The sequence below is a fragment of the Dermacentor variabilis genome, chromosome 11 (genome assembly GCF_050947875.1).
Source record: "Dermacentor variabilis isolate Ectoservices chromosome 11, ASM5094787v1, whole genome shotgun sequence".
In the NCBI taxonomy this organism is placed as follows: domain Eukaryota; kingdom Metazoa; phylum Arthropoda; class Arachnida; order Ixodida; family Ixodidae; genus Dermacentor; species Dermacentor variabilis.
Window position 1 is genome coordinate 111,620,253 of NC_134578.1, and position 26,694 is coordinate 111,646,946.

At 46.7% G+C, this 26,694-nt stretch overlaps 1 protein-coding gene across 2 annotated transcripts in view; it reads right to left on the minus strand.

Annotated features, from left to right (window-relative positions):
* The window catches only part of LOC142564048 (acetylcholinesterase-like), a 51,736-nt gene that overhangs the window by 11,806 nt on the left and 13,236 nt on the right, over nt 1-26,694 (minus strand). Inside the window, exons 1-2 of one of the 2 annotated variants that reach the window (XM_075674866.1) lie at nt 12,997-13,062; nt 6,083-6,368 (exon numbers count right to left, since the gene is read on the minus strand). In XM_075674866.1, coding sequence (XP_075530981.1) covers nt 6,083-6,349 — 267 coding nt within the window. In that variant the 5' untranslated portion in view covers nt 6,350-6,368; nt 12,997-13,062. Of the gene's footprint in view, nt 1-6,082; nt 6,369-12,996; nt 13,063-26,694 lie in introns of those variants that run through there. The other variant, XM_075674865.1, reaches the window with a different exon arrangement.

A 26,694-nucleotide genomic window follows, 5' to 3' on the forward strand; every position in this document is an offset into this window, starting at 1 on the left:
TGCGTATAACGGCGAACATCTACCGCGACAAAATTACTCGCATCCTATTTGCACTTTGGACATTTTACAAGCAGATTACAGGCGTGAAACAAGAAGGCATTTAGAGTAGAATCATAATCATCGTCAGCCTACTTATGCTTACTTCAAGATGGGGGCTTCTCCCGGCGATCTCCAATTACCCCTCTTTAGCACAATAGACACTATGTCACGCCTGCAAATTTCCTAACTTCTCAACACTTAGTAACCTGCTCTACTTGTCTTTATTTCCTTTCGCTAGGCGCTTATTTTGTAATTGTAGTAGACCATAGCTTATATGTATTGTGCATCACAGATGGTCAACCTATCTCGATTTCTTCTTCCTAGTATGAACTATAATATCGGTTACGAAAGTCCGCTCTTTAATCAACACCGCTGTCTTGCTATCTCTTAACGATATGCCTACATTTTACGTTGCATCGCTCGTTGACTGCTTCGCGAGCTTCTTTGCTAACCCCAGTTTCTTCCCATTCCTTAGTGCCGGTAGAATGCATTGATTGCAGGCTGGCGGTCATGATTTGTTAATGCCTGCTCTATGCGGTCTGTCCCATCAGCAGTCTTTTGTAAACTTATTTCTTGTTGCCCCGCTCACCTGTGAGTAATTAGTATGGTAAATGTTACTTTTGGATATATTTTAGAGGTTGAGTGTTCATCACCAATTCTCGTGCTCTGCAATTGTTTGAAAACTCAGTATGTTTGAAAACTGTTTTCAAACGTACTCTTACACTTTATTACCTAAGGTACTCAATAATTTCTTGCTAGTCATTAACAGCAATGGTGGAAAAGAGAGTGTCATTTGCAGACTTGCACGTGGAAGATGTGGTCTCCTTTGATCCTCACTCTTAACTGTTCCCACTCTAACCACCCTAAAGCCCCTAAGTATGCAGTGAATAAAATTGTAGAAGTTGTCTGTACGTGTCTGCCTGACCCCTTTCTTGTTTAGTATTTTTCCGCTTCTTTGTGAAGAATTGAGGTAGTTGAGTATTATTTATACACATTCACAAGGATATTTACATGTGGTTCCCGTACCCCTTGACTAGACAGCGCCGCGATGACTGAATGTATCTTTACTGAATCGAACGCCGTTCTGTAATCTGTGATATCAACAAGGAGCAGTACTACACCCCAGATTTCTTAATTACTCTATCTACTACATGGATCTGATCCACTGTGACATATCCATTCCGTAGTCGGTTTGCACTCATGGTTCAATGTTCTTTGGGTCGATTGGCTTTAGTAGGGTAGAATTTAACAAATATATCGGCTGAAAGCATGTCATGCTGTCTTAAATATTATAATTTCACGTTCCCACTTTCTTATTCCTTTATTTAAATGCACAGACCATTTGTAACTCCCATGTGGAGCGACATATTTCAGAACAAGCTTGGTACGGAGTAGGAAGCCAATTCTTCGGAGCTTGTTGAAGATATATTTAGATATGTAGATAATTTCTGTATTACGCCGTAACGTGACTAATGCCTAACGCGATGTCGCACAAATTTGAAGAAACGTTGAGAGACAAGGCATCAAGTTAAATAATTTTTATTTTCCCTATGATTATTAGTTACAGTTCATAGAACCAAGATAGCCCTCTACCGCGCATCATGTCTGCTTGTATCAACTACTCAGATATGTTAATGCTATTTTTGTTTATGGTTAAGTGCCCTTTACACTGGCGAAAATAGGAATCGTACAGGTCAGTGATGGTTCAACGTAGAAAAATTTGTGCGAACCCCTAACCGAATTGACCTTACAATCACAGGTCGACAAGTTACAACAACCTAGCTATGCGTAGACTGCTACAACATTATACTGTGCTAAATTTATTAGGAAACTGAAAGGTACCCAGAGAAAGGTGCGCAGCCTTAGAGATGATCGTAAAACAAAATTTGCAGTTACTCCGCACCTACGCAGGATAACTTATAAACTGAAGCCCCTAGGAGCTGGACTTAATATTGACGTTCTGTTTTAACGCATTTTTTCCTGTGATCATAGAAAGTTCCATAGCTTTGCTACTGTACACAGTGAAGAATTTCTGTAATATATTTCATGCACTCTATTACAGTGAAGCTGTTAGAACCTCGCTGGGTTTCTCTTGACGTCCGCAGCTTACCCGAGTTAGGGGAGAGAGATTTGCGAGAGTGAAAGCAAAGTATAAAAAATTGGCTGAAGGCTTAGCTTGGTTAAACCTGGAAGATTGCGAAAGCAATACCCTTGACTGCGCCTTGGTTCGGCTGATGGTGTGGACATGGTTGCCCTTAGTTAAACTTATGGCTATACATTGTTTTGTGGAGGCTATACATGTATGGTGGAGGCGCGCAATGCTTCGCCTCCACCTGGGGCCCCGTCTTTCGGTCTGGCGTGACGTCACACGGTCACGTGACGCGCAGCTGTGTAAGGAGGCGCCACGACCACCGACGGGCCGAAAGTACGAGCAGTATTGCTTTCGAAATAAAATAGCATTGCGCAGCACCGCGACACGGCGAGAGTGGGTGGAGCCTACCGAGGGAGAAGGAGTGGTGCGCACGCGAGCGAGGAACGCAGCCCAGATGCGTGCCCTCTCCTGTGTCGTGCGAGGCAGGGGGGTGAGGCGAGGAAGGAGAGGTGTTCTCCTCCGGCTGCTGCTAGGGTGCCTAGATGTCCGCGCCACCCGCCGCTCCATACAGCGTTGATACAACCGTGGCGTCTACTACGGTGTTGGCCACGCGGATCGCGGACGCCGTAGTGGACGCCTTTAGGTTGTTTGACATGGCGCAATTGGGATTTAAAAAAAACGTTTTGCCGCGCACGTCGCAAAGCGAGGTTCCCTGACAGCTTTCACATGCGTCTGTGACAGCACGATTTCCGTCGCAGCGATGCGCAATGTTGTCCCTCGCTCACGAACGATCCATGCCTACACCATTAAATAAAAACAACATGGGAACTAGTCATATATTGAAAGTTTTCTATTTTTCGTCTGTAATAGAAAAAGTACACCATATTCTAAAGTTTAATAGCGTTGAGACTTCACGATAGCTTGCAGGTGCGGTGAGTGAGACGTTGCACAACACCGCAAGTAAGAGCGTGCCGCTCGTGCAGTGTCGGTGGGGTGGTTTCGATTAGTACACTCCAGGTTCGTTCTTACTATGGAAGCCACAACTTTTTCCTGGAGGAGTATTTGCTTTTGCATAAGAACAAGGTACTACTGAGTGTGCAAATACAAGCAGCTGGCACAGTTTCTAACGATGAGGAGGTTGACGACGGTGGCGATCAAGTGGGTACGTGCCTTATGTTGAGGCAGCGTCTGCTCCCGACCTGGATAGCCCGCAGCTTCTCCTTTTAAACGAATTGTGTAAGGGTAAGGCGCAGAAAATGCTTATGCAGCTCCTAAGCCGCAGGCGCTGGTGGGTACGCCCTATTAAAACATAACAAAAACAGGGGAGCGACATTGCTCCACAGAGCTACCAATTCGCCGTAAAACAGGCGAGTGCCTATTTTGACGGAGCTTTGTTTCGTCGGACATTACCCCTACCACATCGCCCCGATCGCTGAGACTCAGCGACGGCACGACCGACTTGTTCGAATCCACTCGCGGAGAATCCACGACGTCGCGGCGGTCGGGAATTCGCTGTGTCGCTGACTGAAAATCGCGCCATGTGAAAGAGCCTTTTGGCGGACACCTTAGGGACGCGTTGCCGGCACTCGTGTGTCGTGTGTGCGGTTTGGCACTATTTTACTGGCCTTCCCCCAGCACCGCTAGTCTCTGGGGTTTGCGACAGCAGAGCCACGCATAACATTTAACTATGCGGTTTAGCTGTCGCAACATTCATGTAGGCTTATTTGGTCATTGTATTCCCTTACATATAAGACATCATCAGATGTCACAAAGATCATCTGGGATGTCGCATTTGTTCCCCATTGCGGGGGGCGGGGGAGCGTTCCTGTTTTATATGGGACAGGGTTAGTTTTAGAACTTTTTAGCCAAATCCCGCGACAATTATCATAGGCCTTCCATATTAGGAAAAGTGGGGACGCTTGCGTCAAGCCATCCCTTTGTGGTGCTAACAGTTCTCGAATGTTGGCACATGTGTATCTTTAGATTTGTGTTTCCGGGTCTTTAGCGCGTAAGTATCGGTGTATCGTTTTTATTTTCATACCCTGCTTTGTTTGGTATGTGCGCTGACTTATATGTGCATAGATGTGATGCTCCTTCAATACATCCTTTCACTTGGAGTAAAAACCTTGTCGTGTGGTTTCCCATGTCTTTATTGGGCTTTAAAGGTTCTCGCAATAAATGTTACGTTTTAGCCAGGCTATCCATCTTAGAGCAGTGATATATTGCTTGTTGTCATCATGAGAAAGACAGAGTAAGTTCAAAAGTTTGATGACTTTTCAAGGTAGGTAAATGTATTCGAGTAAATTTTTAGTAGTCATTTAAACAGGTTGGCATGATTTGGAAATGATTGAGACTGTACTCGGCTTTAGCTACACCTAAAGGAATACTTTCTTCGGGCGTTATTATTTATGAGGGTATTTTTGCTGGACTCGGAAGTAAGCCCACGGAATACAAAAATGAGTGGCGTCGTTGTCTTCTTGTGCGTGTTATGTCACGCGCGTTTAATCAGGTTTCCTTAGAAGGAAGGCCAGCATCGCGACTTGAAGGCGTTGTTTCTGTATTACCCTATAAAATGAAAAGTTAATGATTGGCATGCGTTTTCATTGGCATATAAATTGTCCACACTTCGTAGTTGAGACAGACTCTGGCGGTGGACAAATCTGAAATTTGTAGCTCTTTTGGCACGTATGATGCGTATGCTAAGCTTAGTAAGTATGTGTCAATGATGCGGCATTTACAATCGTTATGCCCATGTTTTACTGGCGTCCTGGGAGAACAAAAAGCCAGATTGAATTTAAACTTAAAGAAAGTAGGGCACAATACTTTGGGTGAGAGCGCTAGGGTGTGTTGTCCAATTAGGGGCAACCAAAATGTTCAATAGAACTTTTTGTAAAAAAGAAACTCTTCGTTGAAACATAAGCTGTGACTCCACAAGAACGCAAAAGTCTACTATGCATGTTGTTCTTCTTCTGGATTATCATTTAAGTGTTTACTATGAATTTGACTCTTACGGAATGCAAACAAAACAGTAGCTGACCAGGAGGTATGAGGTCGAAGTGATCTAGAGTTTGTTCAACACGGTATGTCTCTGGGGCCAACGTTTCCACCAAGGACTTGATTACGTCAAGGCAGCAACTGCTTTCCTTAGCGTTGACGTACGCGTAGTGAACTCCCCCCTATACTCAATAGGAGAGTGCAATATGCGTGTGTCAGACTAGCCTTGTCTACTCCTCCTCCTCCTGCACTGATGGCGGAGGATTGCGAGCTAGGAGCACATAAAGGCTAAAGAAAGCATTTGCTGCTCTGATGAAATCAAGTCCGTTTGTTGAGATGCTGGCTCAAGCGACGTTCCTTGTTCTATGACCATTCAGCTCCCGCAGCATGAAATACTGACACGTGTACTTGTTCACCTTGATGGGGTGACCGCGTTTAATCGTCCAACAAATGTTATTGCTTGGCGCGGGACGCACCTGTATGTATTGGAAGTTTCTGGAATGTTATCGATGGGTCTATCCGCCGTCTGCTGTCACCGAATTTTGTGTAAGCTGATTGCTTGTATGCGCTACGCGAATTGTGTAGTAGTTTCCGGAAGACACGCGGGCACCAGCCGTTTCTCTGATACTTTCGATTGCTCATCTATAAAAGCCGACGCGCTTGACCCACTCATCAGATTTTCGACGATCGCCTACTGTGTTCGCCACTATTGTTCTCCTTTGAGTGCAACTTTCATTTGTGGGCACAGGTTCCCCCAATAAAAAGTCAGTTTGGTCATCCACTGTGTTTTGCGACTGTAGTCTTCATCGACACTATAATGTGACAATACTAAGCGCTTGCCCCTTTTGTCTGTTTCTGATTTTCTGCATGGTTTCCTGTTACGTGTCTCTTTCCACACGTAACAATATTAAGCAACCTGCCCATGCCGCACGTTATCGCAGTCTTCTATACACGTACCTGAGGGCACACTGTAGATCCTGCAGTGGCATCTAACGTTCCATGCCACGGTGCCTTTGGTTGTGGAGGACGGAACCTGAGCTTTCCCACGGGAGGCTCGGCGAAAGGAATGCCGCGGTACTCCTCCACAATCTTGCCAAGGCTGCGCACAATGTTGCCACGAACACGGCCCTCCGCTGTTTGCCTCTCGACGTGCAGGTCTTCAGCCGTGGCACTCAGAAGGGCCGTGAGGGCAAGGAGCGCCCACAACGCTGCTTTGACCGCCATTGCTCTACACTCTGCTTACCTGCACGATCAAAGATATTGTGAAATGGAAATACGCGAATAAACACAGTGATCATTTTTTACATTGGTCGATCGATTGCTCTGCGTTTAAAGGGACTCTGAGAACGACACTTGCTCAGGCTAGGCTTGTAAGATATCCTTTCAAATTTCTAGCATTCATTTGGCTGAGCAAAGTTGAATGCTAGTCGAGAGACCGGACGCGAAACGCCTCACTTGCAGAATCTTGCGGCTGCAACTCAGCTTCGAAACGTCAATGCCACGTCGCTGATTTCATATGGCGCGCATATTCGAGTACTTACTCCGACCGCAAAAGTTTGTGAAACCACCTTAGTCGTGTTTTCTTCCGTTAGTATACAGTGTAGTCCTTCTTTATTTTAAAAAGTTAGATGCGAGTGAGCGCTGTTACCACAGGTGTCACTAGAGTGAGTTGGTGTTCCAATATCCTTTTAAGACAATTCTAACTCAACAAGGCTCTTGTGTTGGTTAGTGGGGCTAGTGGGAGGAATCCTTTCTATCGTCATTTTCTCCACCACGCCTTACATCATGTGCCATCATCATCAGCGTCGTGTGTATGCCTGTACATGGCCTCCTATGTAACTTCTTTGCCTTGCGGATGATGGGTGAACCAATGGAAAGCGGCCGTAGTTGGAACAATGGCGGTGGCGCCTCTTACGTAGGGTGGTATCGAGCACACTTACGTTTTTGGTGCTCGCTGCTGGCAACAAAAAGCATGTGCATCAATCAAAGAGCAGCAGCATACATCTGATTTCCAAATTATTAGCAACGCTATAGCGAATCAATAAATACCACACGCTGTTGGAACTTCTACACAGGGGTGCCACTTACGTTGAGGTCTCCGGCTACGTCACCCCACACAGGCACGGCTTTTCAACCGCCCGCAACCGCTACTCAAAATCATTATTATGTAAAGAGTGCAAATAACTTTGGTGGTGTGCTGCCGCTACTCTGCGGCAAAACCATACCATGATCGCCTAGCGCCTGGTGAGTGTTGCCGCTATCCTCACTATGCTAATTTTCACCCTAAGTAGGTGGCGTTTCCACAAATGACGGCCATTTTTCGGTCATCCGACAAGCACAGAAGTTATCTAGGCGGCTCTGTTTTGTAGTTCGAATCGCGAGCCGCGAATGCAACGACCTTTCTTCACCGACCACCTCGATTCATGGCCCATCCCCCGAAACTTAAAACCAAACTTGGCCGCGGCCGCCACTTCGCTCGCCGCTTGGCCTTTGCCTTTCCGAATAAATACAAGGCCTACGGTACGCTATGTGAGGCGCCGTGACGTTACCCTACAGTGTTACGTCAAAGCGAACTATTTTTTGCCTCATTCAAGGCTCTTTCTGATAGGTTGGTAGGTCGGTTCGTTTCTTGGTCGAGGTAACAAAGGCATGTTGACCATTCGAAACCTTGAAGCAGAGAGTCAGTCATCCGTTCGAACGTGGCAGGGGATTGCATAAACCCAACGTCATAACCCTGAATTGGTAGATGCCATCTGGAGTGACTCTTGCATTAAAGGAAATGCAAAGGCGTCGGTGGAATCAAACGTCTGGCCTTCTGCACAGAAGTACAATGGTCTAATCAATAGGCCACGGCAGTATGCGCATATTCAGGTTCCCAAAGAAAACTAGACTCCTTTATATGCTTGGAGCGTGCGTCACGTGCCAGCTACTCGCATTCGTCCCACGCGCCAGCTAGGGCTTTGAGACGCTGTGTTACATGGAGCCGAAACTGCGCGATCGGCCCACATGCTCCAGTCCTTTCCTCCTAACAGCTAGCGCTACGTAGAGGCTGTGAGACATTGCACCACCTTCATGGTCGGCCTAGGTCGAACAGGTTTTGTCTTTTCCTCGCAGAAGTACGAAAGTCATTGTCGTTTTAACCTAAAGCATGTGACATAGACATAGATTCACATCCTATGACGAGCCGCCGCGGTTTCTTAGTGGCTGTGGCGCTGCGTGCTACCCTCGATGCGGACGTGTTGGCCGCCTTTCGATGACGGAGAAATGCAAAATACTTTAATGTTAAAAACGCTCGTCGACTTCGAATTAGGTGCACGGTAAAGTATCCTAGGAGGGTAAAGTTAATCCGTATTCCCCCAGTACGGCTTGCCACATGTTGAGATTATGGTTTTTGCCGAACATGGGAACAATTAATTTAACCTATCATTTCACAAATCATAACAAGACAAAGATGACACCTCAAACCATGTTTGTCTAGTATGTGCCCGTCCAGTAGGTATGAAGAACTCAAAATCCGTTACTGGTGTTAGACACGTGCTTGTGTTACACACACAGCTACTCTCATAAGAAATAGGTTGGTCCGCATGGTAACGCTTTACTGAACCCCGAGCCATGCTTGTTAGACAGGTACCTGCAACATGTTTCGCATAGCGCCAATTCCCACAGTGCGGAAGATCTGCATAATTTTATAGGAATGGTTTTTTGGACTGTTCTCCCTAGATTTCGGCCACTGACTTCTGGTATGAGCGAAGTATACGCGTAGAACTTGCATAACTATGCCAGAGGCTATTGGGTCAGCCGCTGCTTTGCACGATTGCCGTTTCTTGTATATTGCAGAACAGCGTGAGATATAGTGCAAAGTAAGGCGAACGGCGGTGGGATGTCATATTTCATTTCATTTCATTTCATTATACCCCTCAGGGCCAAGGGCATTACAGAGGGGGAGTGGTAAATACAAAATAATGAAGAAGACAAATATAGTTGGTTACATGAGTGTTTAACTGGCACTTGTATATAAAATATTGATACACGCGTGTGATATTTGATTGTTTGAACGAGGCGCGTGGGCGCCATCACTCGAGAAAATAGAAGGAAGAACGAACTGGGCTCGCGCTGTGAATCTAACCGGTGAGCACTGATACCGCTGTTGTAAACATAACCTGTAATTAGTTGTTCGTCTTACTGATCCGTCCTTCGCGTAACATTGTGGTGGAGAGCGCTGTTCCCCGTCCTTGCCACGGAGCTCCACAGCGGCCGCACCGTCCCGCTTTCCGCCATGGCTCCCGGTGACGATACCTCGTCTCCTTCTACTCCTGTGACCCCGACAACAACGCACGTTACGGTTACAAATCCCCTCGATCCTGGCATATTCTCCGCCCAAGATAATGTCGACGTTGAGGACTGGCTCAACGTATTTGAGCATGATAGCCAAACCAACTGCTGAGGCCCTACCTATATACTAGCCAATCTCCTATTCTATTTGGGCGGAACTCCTCGTGTCTGGTTCTGGACACACGAGGACGAGATCTTTAGCTGGGATGCTTTCAAGGAGAAGCTTGTGGACCTCTTTGGAAATCCCATCGGTCGGCAGCTGGCTGCTAGAAAAGAGCTTGCTACCCGAGTGCAGCCTTCCACTGAATCGTGTCTCGTACATACAAGACGTGCTCGCTCTTTGCCGGAAAGTCGACGAGAAAATGGCTGAGGTTAACAAAGTCGGCCACGTACTTAGAGGAATCGCGGACGACGCATTCAACTTGTTGGTCTTGAACAAAGTGTCCACCATCGACATCATTGTCAAAGAATGCCGCCGAGTCATTACACAGTTCACCCGGCTCCCTAAAACGGCAGCGATGTCGTCTTGCGTTGACCTTACCGCTTCACCACCTTTAAATGAGCACGTCACACGTATTGTTTGCCGCGAACTCGAGGCTACAAGTCCTGCGCCGTTCCATTCACTCCCACTTGAATCCACCATTGACCAACCAGCTCCAGCTATCTCCTTCATTCAGGCAGTTGTATGGCAACAATTCGCAAACCTGGGTTTTCCTGCTGCCTGCTCCATCTGCCGATCTGATGCCCCTTCCGGTGCCGACTGCTCCGCCTCACGACGATCTGTATTCCCCTCCCAGATACCGCAACCCTGCCTAATAGAGAACTCCGGATGACAAGCCCATTTGATGTCGTTGCCTCCGCATTGGCCACGTCGCTCGCCACTTCCGCACCTCCTGGACGTCGCCGTATTCAAAGAAATTCTCGCCCATATGCCGACCCGCGCCGTTACTCGCCTCGCCGTCTGCCGCCTACTTCTGACGTATCCGTCGATGTCAGTCGTCCTGCTCACTCACCGTCACCTCAGCGCCGTCGGTGCCCGTCACCCCAGTTACGCCACTAATCGTCACCGACCAATTATGGACCATCCTGGACGGAAAACTAGGGCATATGGAGGTAGTGCTGCATCACATTCGTCCTGTCCAAATCCTCCATTGACGCTCCTCACGAACACGAACCTAATTGTAGTAGACGTAGATGGTGTTCCGTTGACGACATTAATTGAAACTGAAGCCCGAGTGTCAAAATGAGCGATAATCTATGTCGTCGCCTCAAAAACGTTCTTACGCCTGCCATCACTCGAGCTGTACTTGTCGCCTATGGAGCCACAGTTGCCGTCAGGGGTATGCACACTGCTCGCATAGGAATTGCTGGCCGCCAAGTTGTAGTCCTGTTCCCCGTGCTGACTAGTTGCCCTCATTACCTAACCTTCGGGCTCGACTTTATGACGACGCATTCTGCCCTCATCGACTGTTCCATCAGTACGCTTTATTTCGAGCTTCCTCTTCTTTCAGGCGTTCGCCCTGGACAACCGAACACCCTCTGCACTACCGTGTTTGTTCGCTTACCTCCAAAAGCCCTAACCGCCGTCGATTTGGCCTCAACGGCAACCGTGCCTGATGGCGACTATGTCGGCGCACCAATTCGTGATGTCCTCCTGGCGCGCGACATCTCTGTGCTACACTCTGTTTTTACCCTTGCCACTAATCAGATGTGTCACCCCGTTATCAATTTTGCTTCGACGAAGCAAGTGTTACCTGAAGGCATAGCTGTGGCCACGCTCCGGTTAGGGGCCGACGACCACGTCACTGCTTTTGCAGCCGACGCGTCTCCAGATCCCCCTGATTACCCGCAGGATGTCTTCAAATTCAACGGCCCGTAACGTCCCATGGTCGTGCCGGACCTCGCTCCTGACCAAGCAGCCACCCTATATCGCCTTTTGGCTTCCTACCGCGACATATTTGACACTGACAATCGACCACTTTGTCAGACGTTGATTGATAAGCATCGGATAAACACTGGTGACGCAGTTCCCATTCACCGCCGAGCATATCGCGTGTCCACGGCAGAGAGGCATTGTTGAGCTCTAGTCGAGTCCTTGGGCGTCGCCGGTCGTGCTCGTCAAAAAGAAAGATGGCACGTCTTGTTTCTGCGTTGATTACCGCCACCTAAACCAAATTACTAAAAAGGACGTTTGTCCTTTACCGTGAATCGACGACGCTCTTGATTGTCTTGATGGTGCCAAATACGTTTCGTCCATCGACCTTCGATCTGTTTATTGGAAGATTTCCGTAGATGAGAAAGATGAAGAAAAGACCGCTTTCGTCACTCCAGATGGCCTCTACCTATTCAGGGTTATGCCGTTGGGTTTATGCAATGCCCCTGCCACGTTCGAACGGATGACTGACTCTCTGCTTCAGTGTTTCGAATGGTCAACATGCCTTTGTTACCTCGACGAGGTCCTTGTGTTTTCTCCTACATTTGAGACGCACCTTGAGCGCGTCCCAGCTATCCTTGACGTCTTCGGCCAGGCTCGGCTCCAATTAAACTCATCGAAGTGCCACTTCGGGCTCCAACAGATTACAGTGCTAGGTCATCTAGTCAATGCTTCCGGAGTTCAACCGCACCCGGAGAAGTTTCGAGCAGTAACGGCTTTTCCTGTACCTCAGTCGGTCAAGGACGTCCGTAGTTTTGTGGAGCTCTGTTCATATTTCCGACTGTTCGCGACAGATTTCGCAGCAATCGCTCGACCACTCACTGAACTTCTGAAGAAAGACGTGCCTTTTACGTGGGGTTCCCCTCAGACTGCCGCATTTTCACGCCTTATCACGATTCTGACCAATCCACCGGTCTTGGCCCACTTTGACCCGTCCGCACCTACAGAGGTCCGAACCGATGCCAGTGGTTATTAGATCGGCGCCGTCCTATTGGAACGCCAACACGGACACGACCGCGTTATAGCCTACGCTAGCCGGTTCCTGAAAACTGCAGAGCGCAACTATTCGATTACGGAGCTCGAATGTCTTGCTCTCGTCTGGCCTATTTCACAGTTCCGCCCATATTTATATGGCGAGCACTTCTCAGCAATCACGGACAATCTGTTGGGTTTCGTGGCTCAGGGATCCCACTGGCCGGCTCGGTCGTTGGACCTTCCGACTACAATAATGTACCTACACAGTGACTTACAAATCGGGACCCCAACACCAGGACGCAGATTGCGTCTCTGCCTACCCAGTGGAAGAGGCGACCTCTACCTCTGATACTCACATCGACGCCTGTTTTCTCTCTGTTTTTCCATTGCTCCATGTCTCCGACGAGCAGCGCCGTGAGCCGTCCTTGCGTATCATCATTGACCACCTGGAGTCGTCACTTGCCGACAGTCCCCTTCGCTTATTCACACTTTAAGATGACGTGCTCTACCGCCACAACGTTCACCCCGACGGCCCTGCATTACACCTTGTGATCCCTAAACACCTTCGCTCGGCTGTTCTCTACGAACTTCACGACCTCCTCACTGCCGGTCACTTTGCTGTGTCACGCACCTACGACCGGATCCGCGGACGCTTCTTTTGGCCAGGGCTTGCTCGCTCTGTTCGAAGATACGTAGCTGTGTGTGAGAAAAGCCAGTGACGCAATCTAACAATAAATCAATCAATCAATAAATCAAACAATCATATATCACACGCGTGTAGCATAATAGCTATGGCTTCACGAAACTGTTCATAATCTGTAAGGCCTACAACTTCAGCGGGAAGATGGTTCCAGTCACGTGAGGTTCGCGGCATTAATGAATGTGAGAAACTTTTAGTATTGCATGGCAAAATTTAGAGTTTGTACAGATGACCAATGTCTCGGGATACACAAATTTAATCGGAGATGAGGTGATCTCGTAGAGTTTGATGATGGTAAAACTTGTGTAGGAGGGGAATACGAGACACTTTTCTGCGAGATGCAAGCGACGGCAGGCAAAGTGTAGATTTCATGTTATACTCGCTATGCGGTTGTAGTTAGCAAGAATAAAATGTACAGTGCTATTTTGAACCATCTCGAAGTCAGTGATTAGGTTTTCATGAGCAGGGTTCCATAGCGGAGTCACGTATTCGAGTTTCGGTTGTATTAAAGTATTATATAGCAAACATTTCAACGTATTAGGCAGGTTGAAAAAGTTGCGACGTAGGTAGCCAAGCATGCGATAAGCGTTTTTAATTTTGTTCTCAGTATGAAGAGACCAGCTGAGGTTAGAAGTGATGTAAACACCAAGATATTTATATGAAGAAACTGATTCCATTGACATGGTGTCAATGTAGTACGACGGTATGGTAGATGTTTTCCTAGACACAAGCAAGACTTTGCATTCGTTAATATTTAGCTCCATGAACCATTCATTGCACCAGTGCTAAGGTCCGACTGAAGTAATTCAATATCGTTAGCATTGGCAATTTCTCTGAAAATGACGCAATCATCAGCAAACAGATGGATATGAGAGTTGATAAGCGAGGGAACATCATTAACGTAAACTAGGAACAATAGGGGTCCAAGGCGGAACCCTGTGGAACACCTGAATGGACCTCTGTAAAAACGGAGTTAATGCCGTTAACACAAACAAATTGCCAGCGGCTGTGAAGAAAACACTCAATCCATTTCAAAAAGTTCCTGCCAATGTTAAATTGTTTTAGTTTGTGAAGCAATAGTTTGTGATACACCTTGTCGAATGATTTATAATTATCCAAGAATATACAATCGGCTAGTGATGATTGGCCAAAAATATGGTGTAGTGCATGTGCGAACGATATTAATTGGGTTTCACATAAGTAAGATTTCCGAAAACCTTGTTGTGCTGACGTAAAAATTACTTCAGTCCAACTAAATTAACCAGTTTGGCAAAAATAATGTATTCGAGCATTTTACAGCAGGTACTGGTGAGAGAGATTGGACGATAATTATTAGGGGATGTTTGCTGCCGGATTTATGCACTGGAGTCTCCTTGCCTATTTTTCACTGATCAGGTAGCGTACCATGGTCAAGGGATTGCTGGAAGAGTTTGGACAGTATAATAGAAGAATAATCTGAAGTGCTTTTTTTAAGAATATTGAGTTAGAGAGAGAGAGTGAGTGAGTGAAACAATTTTATTTGGTCCACTATAGACGTGAGCAAACTCCCCGTCACCTGGCTAAGCCCACTCGGGGACCATCAGGGGAAACCTGACGGCCCTCTCGCGAGCCCTCTGGACTGCCAGGATTTGAGAGGTCTGATGCTGGGCCCTAATTAGCTTCATCATTTCCTCTTGGGTGGTAGGGGGACCGGCACAGGCGCAGCCCGGTAGGACATGTTCGAAGTCCGCATAATCACCACAGTCCGGCTTGGGAACTGTTCGGGGTACATTGTGTGCAGCGCCGCGGGGCTCGGGTAAGTGCTTGTTTGCAGAAGTCTGAGAGTGATTGCCTGGGCCCTGCACAGCGAGCATTGCGGCAAAGGTAGGAGTCTTCTTGACAGATAATTATATTTGCAGATTCCGTTGTACGAGCAGAGAGGCTCGGGTCGCCCAGGAGAGGACGCGTTGCCCAGCGCACGGTCAGTCAAGCCGCGTGCAGCCGAGTGCGCCTCCTCGTTGGGGTTCATCGAGACACCCTCAATTGTTCCAAGGTGCGCGGGGAACCGGGCCAAAGGGTGATGTTTCATGTCTTTGGCACTTTGGATGATACGTAGGGCCTGGGGAGCTACGAAATGATACGAAATGCAGAGAGGTCGAACTGAGGTATATTCCTCTAGCCAGCTACTCTGCATTGGGGGAAGGGGAAAAGGGAGAGAAAGAGGTAAGAAAGAGGCGCATGGTGGGTGACGATGACGAGAAAAGGAGGATCTAAAACATATGGCAAGCAGTTTGGCATGCTGAAAGTCTGCAGTCCCCAGGCCCGTTCTTTTTAAAATGTTCAGTAACGCCTGGATGACCTTGAAACTCCATTGAGCGTCTGGCCAAGGCCCTAAAATAACGGCTTCCGACAACGGTGGGTTGTCGAGACGCGTAAGGTCATTGTTCAACTATTGACGCTCTTCCACGTACTTAGGGCAGTCACAAAGCACATGACCTATAGTCTCATTCACACTGCACAACTCACATTCTGGAGACTCGGTGCGTCGCACGAGGTGCACGTATCAGCGCGTAAACGCTCCTCCCAGTCTTAGTCTGTGCAGAAGAATGGCACAGCTGCGTTGAATTTTCTGTGGTAGCCTAGGCAAATATCATGGTAGGGTCCATTCTCTCGAGTCGTCTGTGGCCATTATCCGGATTGTCCCAGTGTTTTTCTGTCAATTTTCAGATGAAAGTGGAGAGGAGGCAGTTGGCGTCCTCTTTTGAAAAAGAAATCGCAAGCAACGACTCTGGTTCTTCGAGTGCTTTCTTCGCTTCGGCATCGGCCATTTTGTTGCTGTGTATACCACAGTGACTGGGAATCCACTGAAATCTGATGTGGTGGCCGTTTTCTTTGCGCTAAAGTGTAGAGCTCGTCAGTTTGAACAGCCAGCACTCTGTAAGCGCTCTCTTTCAACACCATTCTCAGTCGTTGCAGAGCCGATTTTGCGTCCCTGAAGACTGTCCATACTTGGGGAGCCTGTCGCGAAATATATTAAACGGCCTCTCTGATTGGCACTAGTTCCGTAGATGTTGTAGTCGTCTTGTTACGCAGGCGAAACCGTCGAATGGCTTGATGCGCAGGCACGACGAAAGCCGCTCCAGCCGCATACGACGAGACCCATCCGTCTGTATACACATTCACCGAGGAGTCATATTCTTTCCACATATACTCAAGTGTTAGATGTCTGAGGCCGATGGTAGGTGTTCACGATTTCAGAAATTCCGGGAATAGATAAACGTACCCGTATTTTGGGCATCACCCCTGGCGGCATACTGGAAGGTGAGCAGGGGCAAAATATGATGGTATGGCAGATTCTTGGCATTTTATGGCTCTTGAAAAAGTGGAGTCCGGCCGTATGTCGGGAAGTGTCGACAAGGGGTGGCGTCCATGATGGCAGAGCAGTCGCAGGGATACTCGAAGAGGTTCGCATCGTAGATAGACAGGGAAAGGGGTGACACGAGCCTTCTCAATTGTTCCGTAGGTTGAGGTGCAACGTGTAACACCGAGACATGTTTTCAGCATCTGTGCCTGGGCACTTTCCAGCGTACGCAAACATGACCGGCTCATGTTTGATAAAACTGCCAGGCTATACCGAATGTAGCCGACGTAGAGAGCCTGGTAGAGCCGGAGTAGCGAATGCTCAGATCGACCCCACTTCATACCGGCCAGAAAGCGAAAAACTTGAGCAAGCCCAGGTAATTTTTTTCTTTAGCATTACCACTTGCTTCGACCATGAAACACCGCGGTCAATGATAACGCCGAGGTGTCTGTGGTGGGTCACGTATGGTATGACATCGCCATTGATAATAATTGGATACCAACACATAAGTTTCCGTGTGAACGCTATCGCAGCGCACTTATATTGGCCCAGTTGCAGTCCTAGCTACTGCAGGTACTGAGACGTTAAAGAAACAGCTCACTGCATTCTAGCACGAAATTGCGGTCGCGTGACTGCAGACGCCGATATGCATAGTTCGTCTGCGTAGGTACTGATGCGCACTGTATCAGGAATTATTTCCGCAAGGCCAATAAGGGCCACATTGAAAAGAGTCGGGCTGAGCAGTCCTCCTTGAGGCACTCCACGGACCACAACGTGTCTTCTCGTTTCGCCATCATTCGTGGACATGGAGACTGTGCGACCACCCAGGTAATTTTCAATCCAAATATAGAGACGGCCACCGATGCCCAAATTATTTAGGGCATCAAGAGTGGCGTCGGGCAGTGTATTGTCATAGGCTCCTTTTATGTCTGAGAAAACTGATCCTGCAAATCAGTGTCGCCTTTTTCCGTGTTCGACCGTGGACACGAGATCAATGACCCCATCTATTGCAGACCATCCACGTCTAAATCCAGTCATCATTTAAGGATAAAGCTCATTCTTTTCCATGAACCATTCTAATCCAGTGAGCACCATCCGTTCCAACCCTTTACCGACACAGCTAGCAAAATCTACCGGCCGGTAAGATGACGGTTCTTAATGCAATTTTCCTGCCTTTAGGAGGGCCCCCAAACGGCTGGTTTTCCACTGCTTCGGGACTGCACTGCGTGACCACATGGCGTTATAGTACGACAGCAAGACTTTCCTACCTTCCACACGAAGGTGGCATAGAGCAGTATATGAAATGCCGTCAGGTCCAGGTGCAGAAGATCGTCTCGAAGCCGCAAGTGCAGCTTCCATTTCCGGCATCGTGAAAGGGATGTCAAGACGTGCATCTTGAGGAGGTGGCACGGGTGAATCCAATGTTGGACATGTTAAAATACCGGTACGGTGACTCTGTTCCAGAAGTATTCGGCAACCTGCCCTTCCGTCAGAGATTGGTGAAGTGCTAGAGCATGGAAAGGATGTTTTTGACGAAGAGGGGCACGAAGGCATAGTACTATCTGCCAGATCCTAGAAAGTGGCTTTCGAAGATCCAGAGACGAACAGAAGGTGCTCCTCCGTTGTTTTCCCTTTTTTTAATGTACGCCGTATCTTTCTTTGAGCTCGTCGACATAAGACAAGGTTTAATGACGATTGAGTTCGCCTAACCTACCTTTCCGCCCTACAACGGATCGCGCGGAGTCGTTCATATTGTCACGTGGTGGTGACGTTGAAGAACACAGTAGCAAATACTGTGAAATACAAAACTAACTTTTATTGGGCGAACCTGTGCCCACAAAAACAGGCTACACTCACAGCACAATGATAGCGGCGAACACGGTCGGCGATCGTCGAAAATCTGATCAGCGGGTCAAGCGCGTCGGCTTTTATACAGCAGTCGTCGAATGTTCCAGACTGATCGTTCGGGCCCGCATGCCTTCCACAAAGTACTGCACCGTTCCCGTCACGCGATGAGATCAGATAACACAAGGTTCGGCGACAACAGACAGCCGGCTAGAAGCATCGATAACTTTCCAGAAACTTCGGATACATGCAGGCGCGTCCCGCGCGGTGCGATTACATTTGTTAAGCGATGAAACGTGGTCGCCCGATAAAGATAAGTACACGGGTTAATATTCAATATCAATCACCGTTCTGGATGTAGGTGCACTGATAAACTTAGTTGTCTTCTGCACTGACGATACAGTAATGTTTTCTATATCAGATGTTGAAGTGATGTCTCCGCAATACTCTACGACACATGTAGAGAATGTGGGCCAATCAGAGCAGCGTACAGCAGATGCTGTTGATTGCTCAAACCAGTTCATCTGCACATATGTTGGTATATGATCGCTTCCATGCGTTTCTATGTCCAAGCACGAGCTGACTGAGGGCAGGACGCTCTGAGATACGATAGTGTGGTCTATGCAACTTCCATAGGTAGTGCCGCGGATGTAAGTTGGAGGTCCATCGTTGGTGACAGCCAGACCTACAGTGTCTATGAGGTCCATCAAGTTCCTGCTCCGACATTTCATTGCGGCACTTCCTCAGTAAAGAGGATCAGCATTGAAATCTCCAATAACAACATGAGGGTCTGGGCAACCTTGTAACACAGTGGATAGGAAGGAGAGGTGAAGTCTTTGTCTAGGAGGTATGTGGGCACCGATGATCTAAAATACATCTAGTTTATGTTTTAGTGTCACACACGCATATTCATTGCTGTCATGTGGAGTGATTGTGTGCCGAACAAACGTTACCCCCCCATATCACTGCGTATACACTAACACTTTCCTCTTGTGTCCATCTTCACGTGACCAGAGCTTAACGCATCCGGAAAGGCGAAATTCCGAGGTGAGATTTGGCTCGCATTTGACGATCACTGGGAAGCGGTATTTGAACACCAGTTCCCTAAAGTCAGACATGCGGCCACATAGACCTCGAGCATTCCATGACATTATAACAGAATGATGGATCTTCTGTTCCAATGTCCAGTGTTTTATCGTGAGAGCCATGATCGCCACCCTTAACTTTAGAGCCGCTAATAGCGGCTGCATAGCATCTAACGCCTTTACGATAGATAGGGCAGTTGGCGTTGCCAACCCGGCGAGCAATATGCGTCTAGTGTTTACTAGCTGTTTAAGCACGTCCATCCCCTTTTCATTTCCAAGCCTTTCATTACCCTCCCTGCTCTTGAGGAGCGCAGAAGGAGTATCTCCACCTGAAGCCCTTTGCGGTAGCGAAGGTAGTGGCCTTCGCTACCGGTAGTGACCTTCGCTACCGAAGGTCACTACCTGTAGTGAACTCTACAGCCGAAGAGGTTGGACGCACGTTGAATGACGGTTCATTCCTTGACGGGCGCGGAGGTACTGAGGGAGGCGCATCTTGTGTGTGCCGGCCTTGCTCTCTCAGTGGCAGAATGAATGGATAGTCCATCAATGAGCTGGCTGATACCGGATGGATCAACAATTATGGAGGCCATGTTAACGTAGTTAAAGTGCTTTGTACATTGCATATGTTCGCTAGATGTGGCTGTGAAATTTTCTGAAAATGTGTGCTTTAGTATGGTGGCAGAAAGGACGGAGGGAATTGGAACACCGGAGTAGTCATTAAAGACAAGGCTGCTTTCAATCGAAAGAATAATTGCACCTCAAAAATTTTTAACATTGGTGGCAAGTATTGAAGGGAGAACATGTGAATGGAAGTGCTTTATGGCGTCCTTGAGCGATCGCACATGTGCGTTTGACGGCGCCATCTTCGGCGCTTCTTTTTATATGATAAAAAGTAAATGTGATTACTGTACCAGGGAGAGTTTGTGTGAGTTTCAATGGTGCGTTGAGGAATCTACTGTTCAGTTAGATGGGTGACTATAGCTCTGAACACGTTCCAATTAGTTTGTACACTACGGTGTTCAATTCCATCAAGGAAAACGCCGATAAAAAAAGATAGTGCATTACTTTTTGTCTGATAATTTGCTCTGTAGTAGTCTCGCATTATCGTTTTCTTCTTGTTAGTTTCCGGACAGTCTGGTTTAATATCAAACTGTAGAAGCAAGTGGTCGCTAATTCCTGGCAGGTATGTTACAGGTGATACTATGTCGGGTCGAATATTGAGGGTTATATCTAGTGCATTCGCCGTGTTAGCTGTTATTCTAGCTGCCTGACCGCACATCTGCACGAGTGAGAATACGGAACACAGATATAAAAAGTCGCGAGCTTGAGATTAGAGTGCGGATGTTAAAGGGAGGTCGGAATTCCATGTTATGCTTGGTAAAATAACATCGCCGAGTACGAACAGCGGTGATGAAGGAAAGCGTGTTGCAACGATGTTAACAGCGTCATAAAGTTCGTTACTAAAGTTAGGTGATGACGAAGGTGGACGGTAGCATGTCCCTATTACAACTTTCTGATGATTAAATGGTATTGCTGACCATACTGATTCTAGATCAGTCTGCACGTGTATACATGATGATGGTATATCATTGAAAATTGCGAGAAGAACGCGGCCGCCTCTCTGGCGGCTACGATCAGAACGATAGGTTGAGAAGCGATGAGCATTGAAAAAGATATCAGTGTCGCAGACGTGCTCAGTGAGCCATGTTTCCGCTAGCGCGAATATTTTAGCGAAACACATGTCGATTGCTGATGTGAGTTGCACCTGTTAAGGACGCTTCTGATATTAGTAAAAAGAAGCGATACTGAATGGGAGGATGTCTGGCCACTACCCCTCACTCGTCCCAAAGAAGTGTTGGCAGACATAGCGGCAGAGGGCGAGCTGGCATGTGCGCGTCTCGTATCAGTGCAAATGCGCAAGCATTGACGTGATTTGAGACAAACAAACTTTTGTTGTCACGTCGTTGCCTTCTTGGTAGGAAATGCGAATCAGAAAGCAAAGGCTCCGGACTAGGTGCAACACTACAATAAAACTTCTCTCATTCTCTTTGTTGACATCGTTCCTTATTCTTCCGTGTATCATGATCATCAACCGTAGAAGCAGCATCGTACATTTAGATTCAGTGCATAAGGAAAACCATTCTCCCTGCGATCTCCAATTGCCCGTGTTTTGCGCTAGCTGATGCCAGCTTGCACCTGAAAATTTCTTGAATTCATCACCTCACCTAGTTTTTTCACATCATCGACTGCACTTCCCTTCCCTTAGTGCCCATTGTGCGCCTCTTATGCTCGCTGGTTATCTACCCTATGCATTACATGGCCAGCCATGCTCTATTTTTTCTCTGAATGTCAACTAGAATATCGGCTACCCCATTTACTATCTGATCCACACCACTCTCTTCCTGTCTCAACGACTCCCCTAACATTTTCCGTTCAAAGGTCGTTCGCATGGTTCTTAACTTGCTCTAGAGCTTCATTGTAATTCTCCAACTCTCTGCCGCATATGTCAGCATTGGTAGAATCCAATGATTGTACACTTTTCTTTCTCGTGACAGTGGCAAGCTCCTAATTACGATTTCGTATCGCCTGCCGTACGCTCTCCAATCCATTTTTATTCTTCTGTAAGCTTCCTTCTGTTCATCAGGGTCCCCTGTGGGTAGTTCACCTAGATAATAGTACTCCTATAAAGACTCAAAAGGCTCACTGGCAATCCTGCATTCTTCTTCTCTTGCCAGGCTATTGAACATTGTCTGTCTTCCGCATATTATTCTTCAAACCCACTCTTACACTCTGCTGATTAAGGTCATCAATCATTTGTTGTAATTTGTCCTCAGTGTTTCAGAATGAGACAATGTCATCTACAAGCCGAGCGTTGCTGAGATGTTCGCTGTTAATCCTCACTCCTAAACTTGAATACCTCTAAGCATGCAGTGAATAGCATTGAAAAGAATGTGTCCCCTTGCCTGGGAACTTTCTTGATACGTAACTTTCGACATTTCTTGTATAGAACCAGCGTCGGTCCAGGTATAGTGGATGCTAGATACCGGATGTCATCGCTCAGTTGTCATTGTAACGTTATTATTTAGTTGTCGTATTTTGTTCACTTGCGATCTTCGTCAGCTCGTCCTTGTCGCGCCATTATAGTTCTGTCGACTTCGCGTCATCGTGAAGTCGACAGAACTATAAGTAGCTGTCGTCGTTGTAGCTGTGGTCGTTGTGTAGGGGTGGTTCTACTGTCGTCGCTTCGGCCTCTTCAATCTGTCGTCGTCACTCACTCAGTCATCATCTTTTCACGGGCGTCATTCAAATGTCGTGTTTGAAACGCATGGGAGCGGACATCAAGACAAAAAAGAAGACTGAGGGTACAAAAGATACGCGCAGTGCAAGCAATAAAACGAAAAGAATGAATATGTCTCTTTCTCTGAATATCCCGTCTACTGACAAATCGATTTTTGAAAGTGTAAGCAGCAATTGAAAATATTCGATGTCTGAGTTCCAAAATTCATTTCTTGGCAGTATGTGATCAACAGCTAGCACTTTACCAGATATATATGCGGTATTCAGGATACACACACGTCTATAAAGATGGCTCCAGTACATCAACATCTTCAACTTCATCATTCATTGTATCGCGCCTCAACAAACAACAATCATTTAAGTTATCTCGTGCGACTTCGTCCACAACGGCTGAACTCGCAATCCTATGTGTGATAAAATTTATATTGTCAGTAGGAGATGCGCAAGAATGGGTAATTTTTAGCGATTCACAGGCCGCTCTAACATTACTCTGCAGCACAAAAGGGAAAACATTCAGTAATAGTATAATATATGAGACACCCAAATACCTCACAAAGGCAAGCGCACCGACACATGCAATAACATTTCAGTGGATACAGGGCATTGTAACATTCCTGGCAACACAGCTGCCGATGAAGCAGCACGACAAGCACACCTCAAAGATGGTGCGGTTCCGCTCCCAATATCAAAGAATTTGCATTAGACGTTGCATTATACGGACGTCTTTCAAAATGTGTAGAAACACTTGGTTTGACCAGAATTCCAAGAGCTCGCACTTATACCACATTGATCCGTTCATTGAATTCACATTTTCATTATCATTAGACAGAACTGTGGAAACCCTTATTCATCGATTAAGGCTAGGCACTGCCTACACAAAGCATTTCTTACACAGAATTGGCCGTGCGCAAACCGCCGAATGTGATTGTGGATTTGTGGACGAAGATATATAGTACTTCCTTCTAGATTGCCCACGTCACGAAACACCAAGATGCCGACTAAAATCAACCCTAAATAAATTAGACCGCAGACCTTTCAGTTTAAAAAAAGTTTTGGGTCCGTGGGCAACAACGTCTTTGCAGAAGAGCGCTTTAAGAGCACCAAAGACTTTTCTTGAAAACAGCGGCATTCTTGGAGTTTAATAACGCTTTTGTTGTTCATTTCATTTCATTGTCGATGTATATATGCATGTATTTGTGAATTACGTTATGTTGGCTGTTTTCTTTAAGCTCTTTATGTTTATGTTGGCATTATGTTGACTGTTTTTACTAGAGATTTTGTCACCAGGCGACAATATCGTTTGTATTTTGAGACTTTTATCTACATAACTCTGGAGACATTTTCCTTGTATATTGTATGTACCATGTGTATATTACGTCATAGTATTTCTGAGAAAATGTTGTGTGATGAAAATGTTGCGTATGGTGGGGGAACTAGAAAGAGAAATCTCCAAGAGGACCCCACGGACATTAAATCAAATTGATGTATATCATCGAACGAGAACCTTGGTCGGTAGGCTTCTGCCAAATAATAGCAACAAGAATGAAATCAGCAATAAGCAAAATTATTGGTAGAGACTGTTGTCAAATAAGGAATGCAAACAATCACAACGGACGTTTAATCAATTCTTATTAAGAGAGTGTTAACCGATGTGTACAGTGAACTGCATGAACATTTGCCTAGAGTATCAGGTGATATAATAGGTTAAAAACATAGGCTGAAAAATAGATGCGAATTCAAAAGAAAGCGAGCAAATAAGTACTGTGGAGAAATACACAATGATTCATAAAGGATTGGTAGAAATGGTGGAACAGAAAATACCTAAACGTACATAGAGAGCAAAGGAACACAAGAGAGGAAGAAGCGACAGTTGAACGAGGGGATATCATCTTAACCTCTGCAGCCACTCCTAGATTCTTCTGAATACTGGCTGGAAGTATACGCTGGAGCAGAGGGGATAACGACCAGTGCGTCTCTTAAAAACCAAAGTAAAAGCCTTTCGCAAACCTGAGCAACATCTTGATACCGTTGGATGTTGCTTCCACTGATGAAAAGAAAAATGTCTCGCGACCCGGAAGTTATGGAGGCCCATGGGAGTGAGTTAGAAGTGAAACAAGAAAGACTCTGGACACTAAATGAAGTGGACAATAAAAGCAATAAATGAAAGATATACTTGATATCATTAGAATCGAACGCTGGTGTCTGGCTTCATTTCAGCGACAGTCGCCATTCCATTCCATGCTTGAGAAAACGTAATGGTTACGTAGAAGTGTGTTCTAGTAAACTTATCCTGATTACCTGGAACACTGTTTCTCCCCATATTTCCGTTTCCTTCTGAACAGTGCTTCAAACACGTATACTCCACACGCTTAAACATCATACGAGGTGATTTGGGGATTGCCTTATTGCATAATAATGACTCTTGCTATCCGACAGACTTCACTGTGGAACTTACACGAGGACAGTCCAGACGATGACTTATTGAACCGCGATTTCATACGCCAGCATGCATAAACATTTATGCTTGGCCTAGAGTTTTCAAAGTGCTTCGAGTCCGGGTGAGGCTATGGATTTCGTTGGTAAGTTAAAATGGCGGTCTGTTTAAGTAATCAAATCCTCCGCGTCCCAATGGTGTATCAGTTAAAATGAACAAGTCATATAAAATCCCTAATCAGACATCATACAATGTTGTCACGTAGCAGTGACGGTGAATAATACAATGACCATTGTGTGCATGACCAAACTATCTTTTAACGGGGGAACTTGTGCCCAGAAAAGCAAGTTTCACACAAAGTACCTAGATAGCGCCGAATACGGTCGGCGATCGTCGAAATCTGACGTGCCGGTAAAGTGCGTCGGGTTTTTGCATGGGGCATCGAGGGTTCCAGAATAAACGCTCGTGCCCGCGGGTCTTCCAGAAAGTTCTGTACAGTTCGCGTTGTACGTGCAATCATAATATACAAGCTTCGGTGACAAGAGACAACAGGTAAAACCTTCGGTAACATTCGAAAAGCTTTCGATAAATGCGGGCGCGTCCCGCGCTAAGCCGTAACATTTGTTAGGCGGTGAACAGCGGTCACCCGAAAAAGATAAGCAAGTACACGTTTCAATGCCCCCCTCTCCAATATCGTCGTCTGGATGCTGTAGACACAACAGAAGAGAGAAAAATAAAGGGAAACTTATTAAACAGGACCACAAAGGGAGAAAGTCTAAATAATACAGTACAAAAAAGAAAGTGCAAAGTTCAGCTATGCAATGTTCCAAAGTTCGTTAGCGCTGATGGAACGGCTCAATTTGCACAACAGCGATTATTTCAGGTCGTGAGCAGCGCCACCGTGAAAACGAAATTCCGTCTGGCACGACCTCATAGCCGAATGCACCGATCTTGTATAGTTCGAAATGGAGGCGTAAAAGGTTCTCCATAAGTCCTCGTCGGCATATCGGGATCCAAACCCAAACGCGGTCAGCAGACACGTATATCGCGCATCGTCCGCGAAGATTGTAGTGCTGGTTATCGGTGCTCTGCTGATTCTTGATGTGCAGGCGGGCGAGCTGTCGGGTTTCTCCGGCGTACTCGAGGTAGGCGACGACATCGAGATTCTCTTCGTCGGTAACGTACGGCAGCATGGTGTCGAGGTTCGTCGCGTTTCTTCCGTCAACCAGTTTGAACGGCTTCATTTGAGTTGTTTCATGCACTGCCGTGTTATAAGCGAAGGTTACATAAGTCAGGACCGCATCCGTTGCTTTGTGTTCGACGTCGACGTACATTGCTGGCACATCGACAAGGGTCTTTCTTGTTCAGGCACTCCGTAAGACCTCCGTAAGTCTACCGTGTGGTACGCAGCTTTCCTGTGGCTTGTCTGGCTGTACTGCGCGATGATGTGGGTGAGTTCTGCTGCAAAGGTTGTTCCTCAGTCGGTGATCAGGACTTCTGGGGTACCATGTCGCAGCAGGATGTACTCGACTAATAATTTTGCCACTTCGGCTGCGCTACCTTTCGGCAGAGCCTTCGTTTCAGCGAATAGGGTGAGGAGGAGGAGGAGGAGGAGGAGAAACATTTAT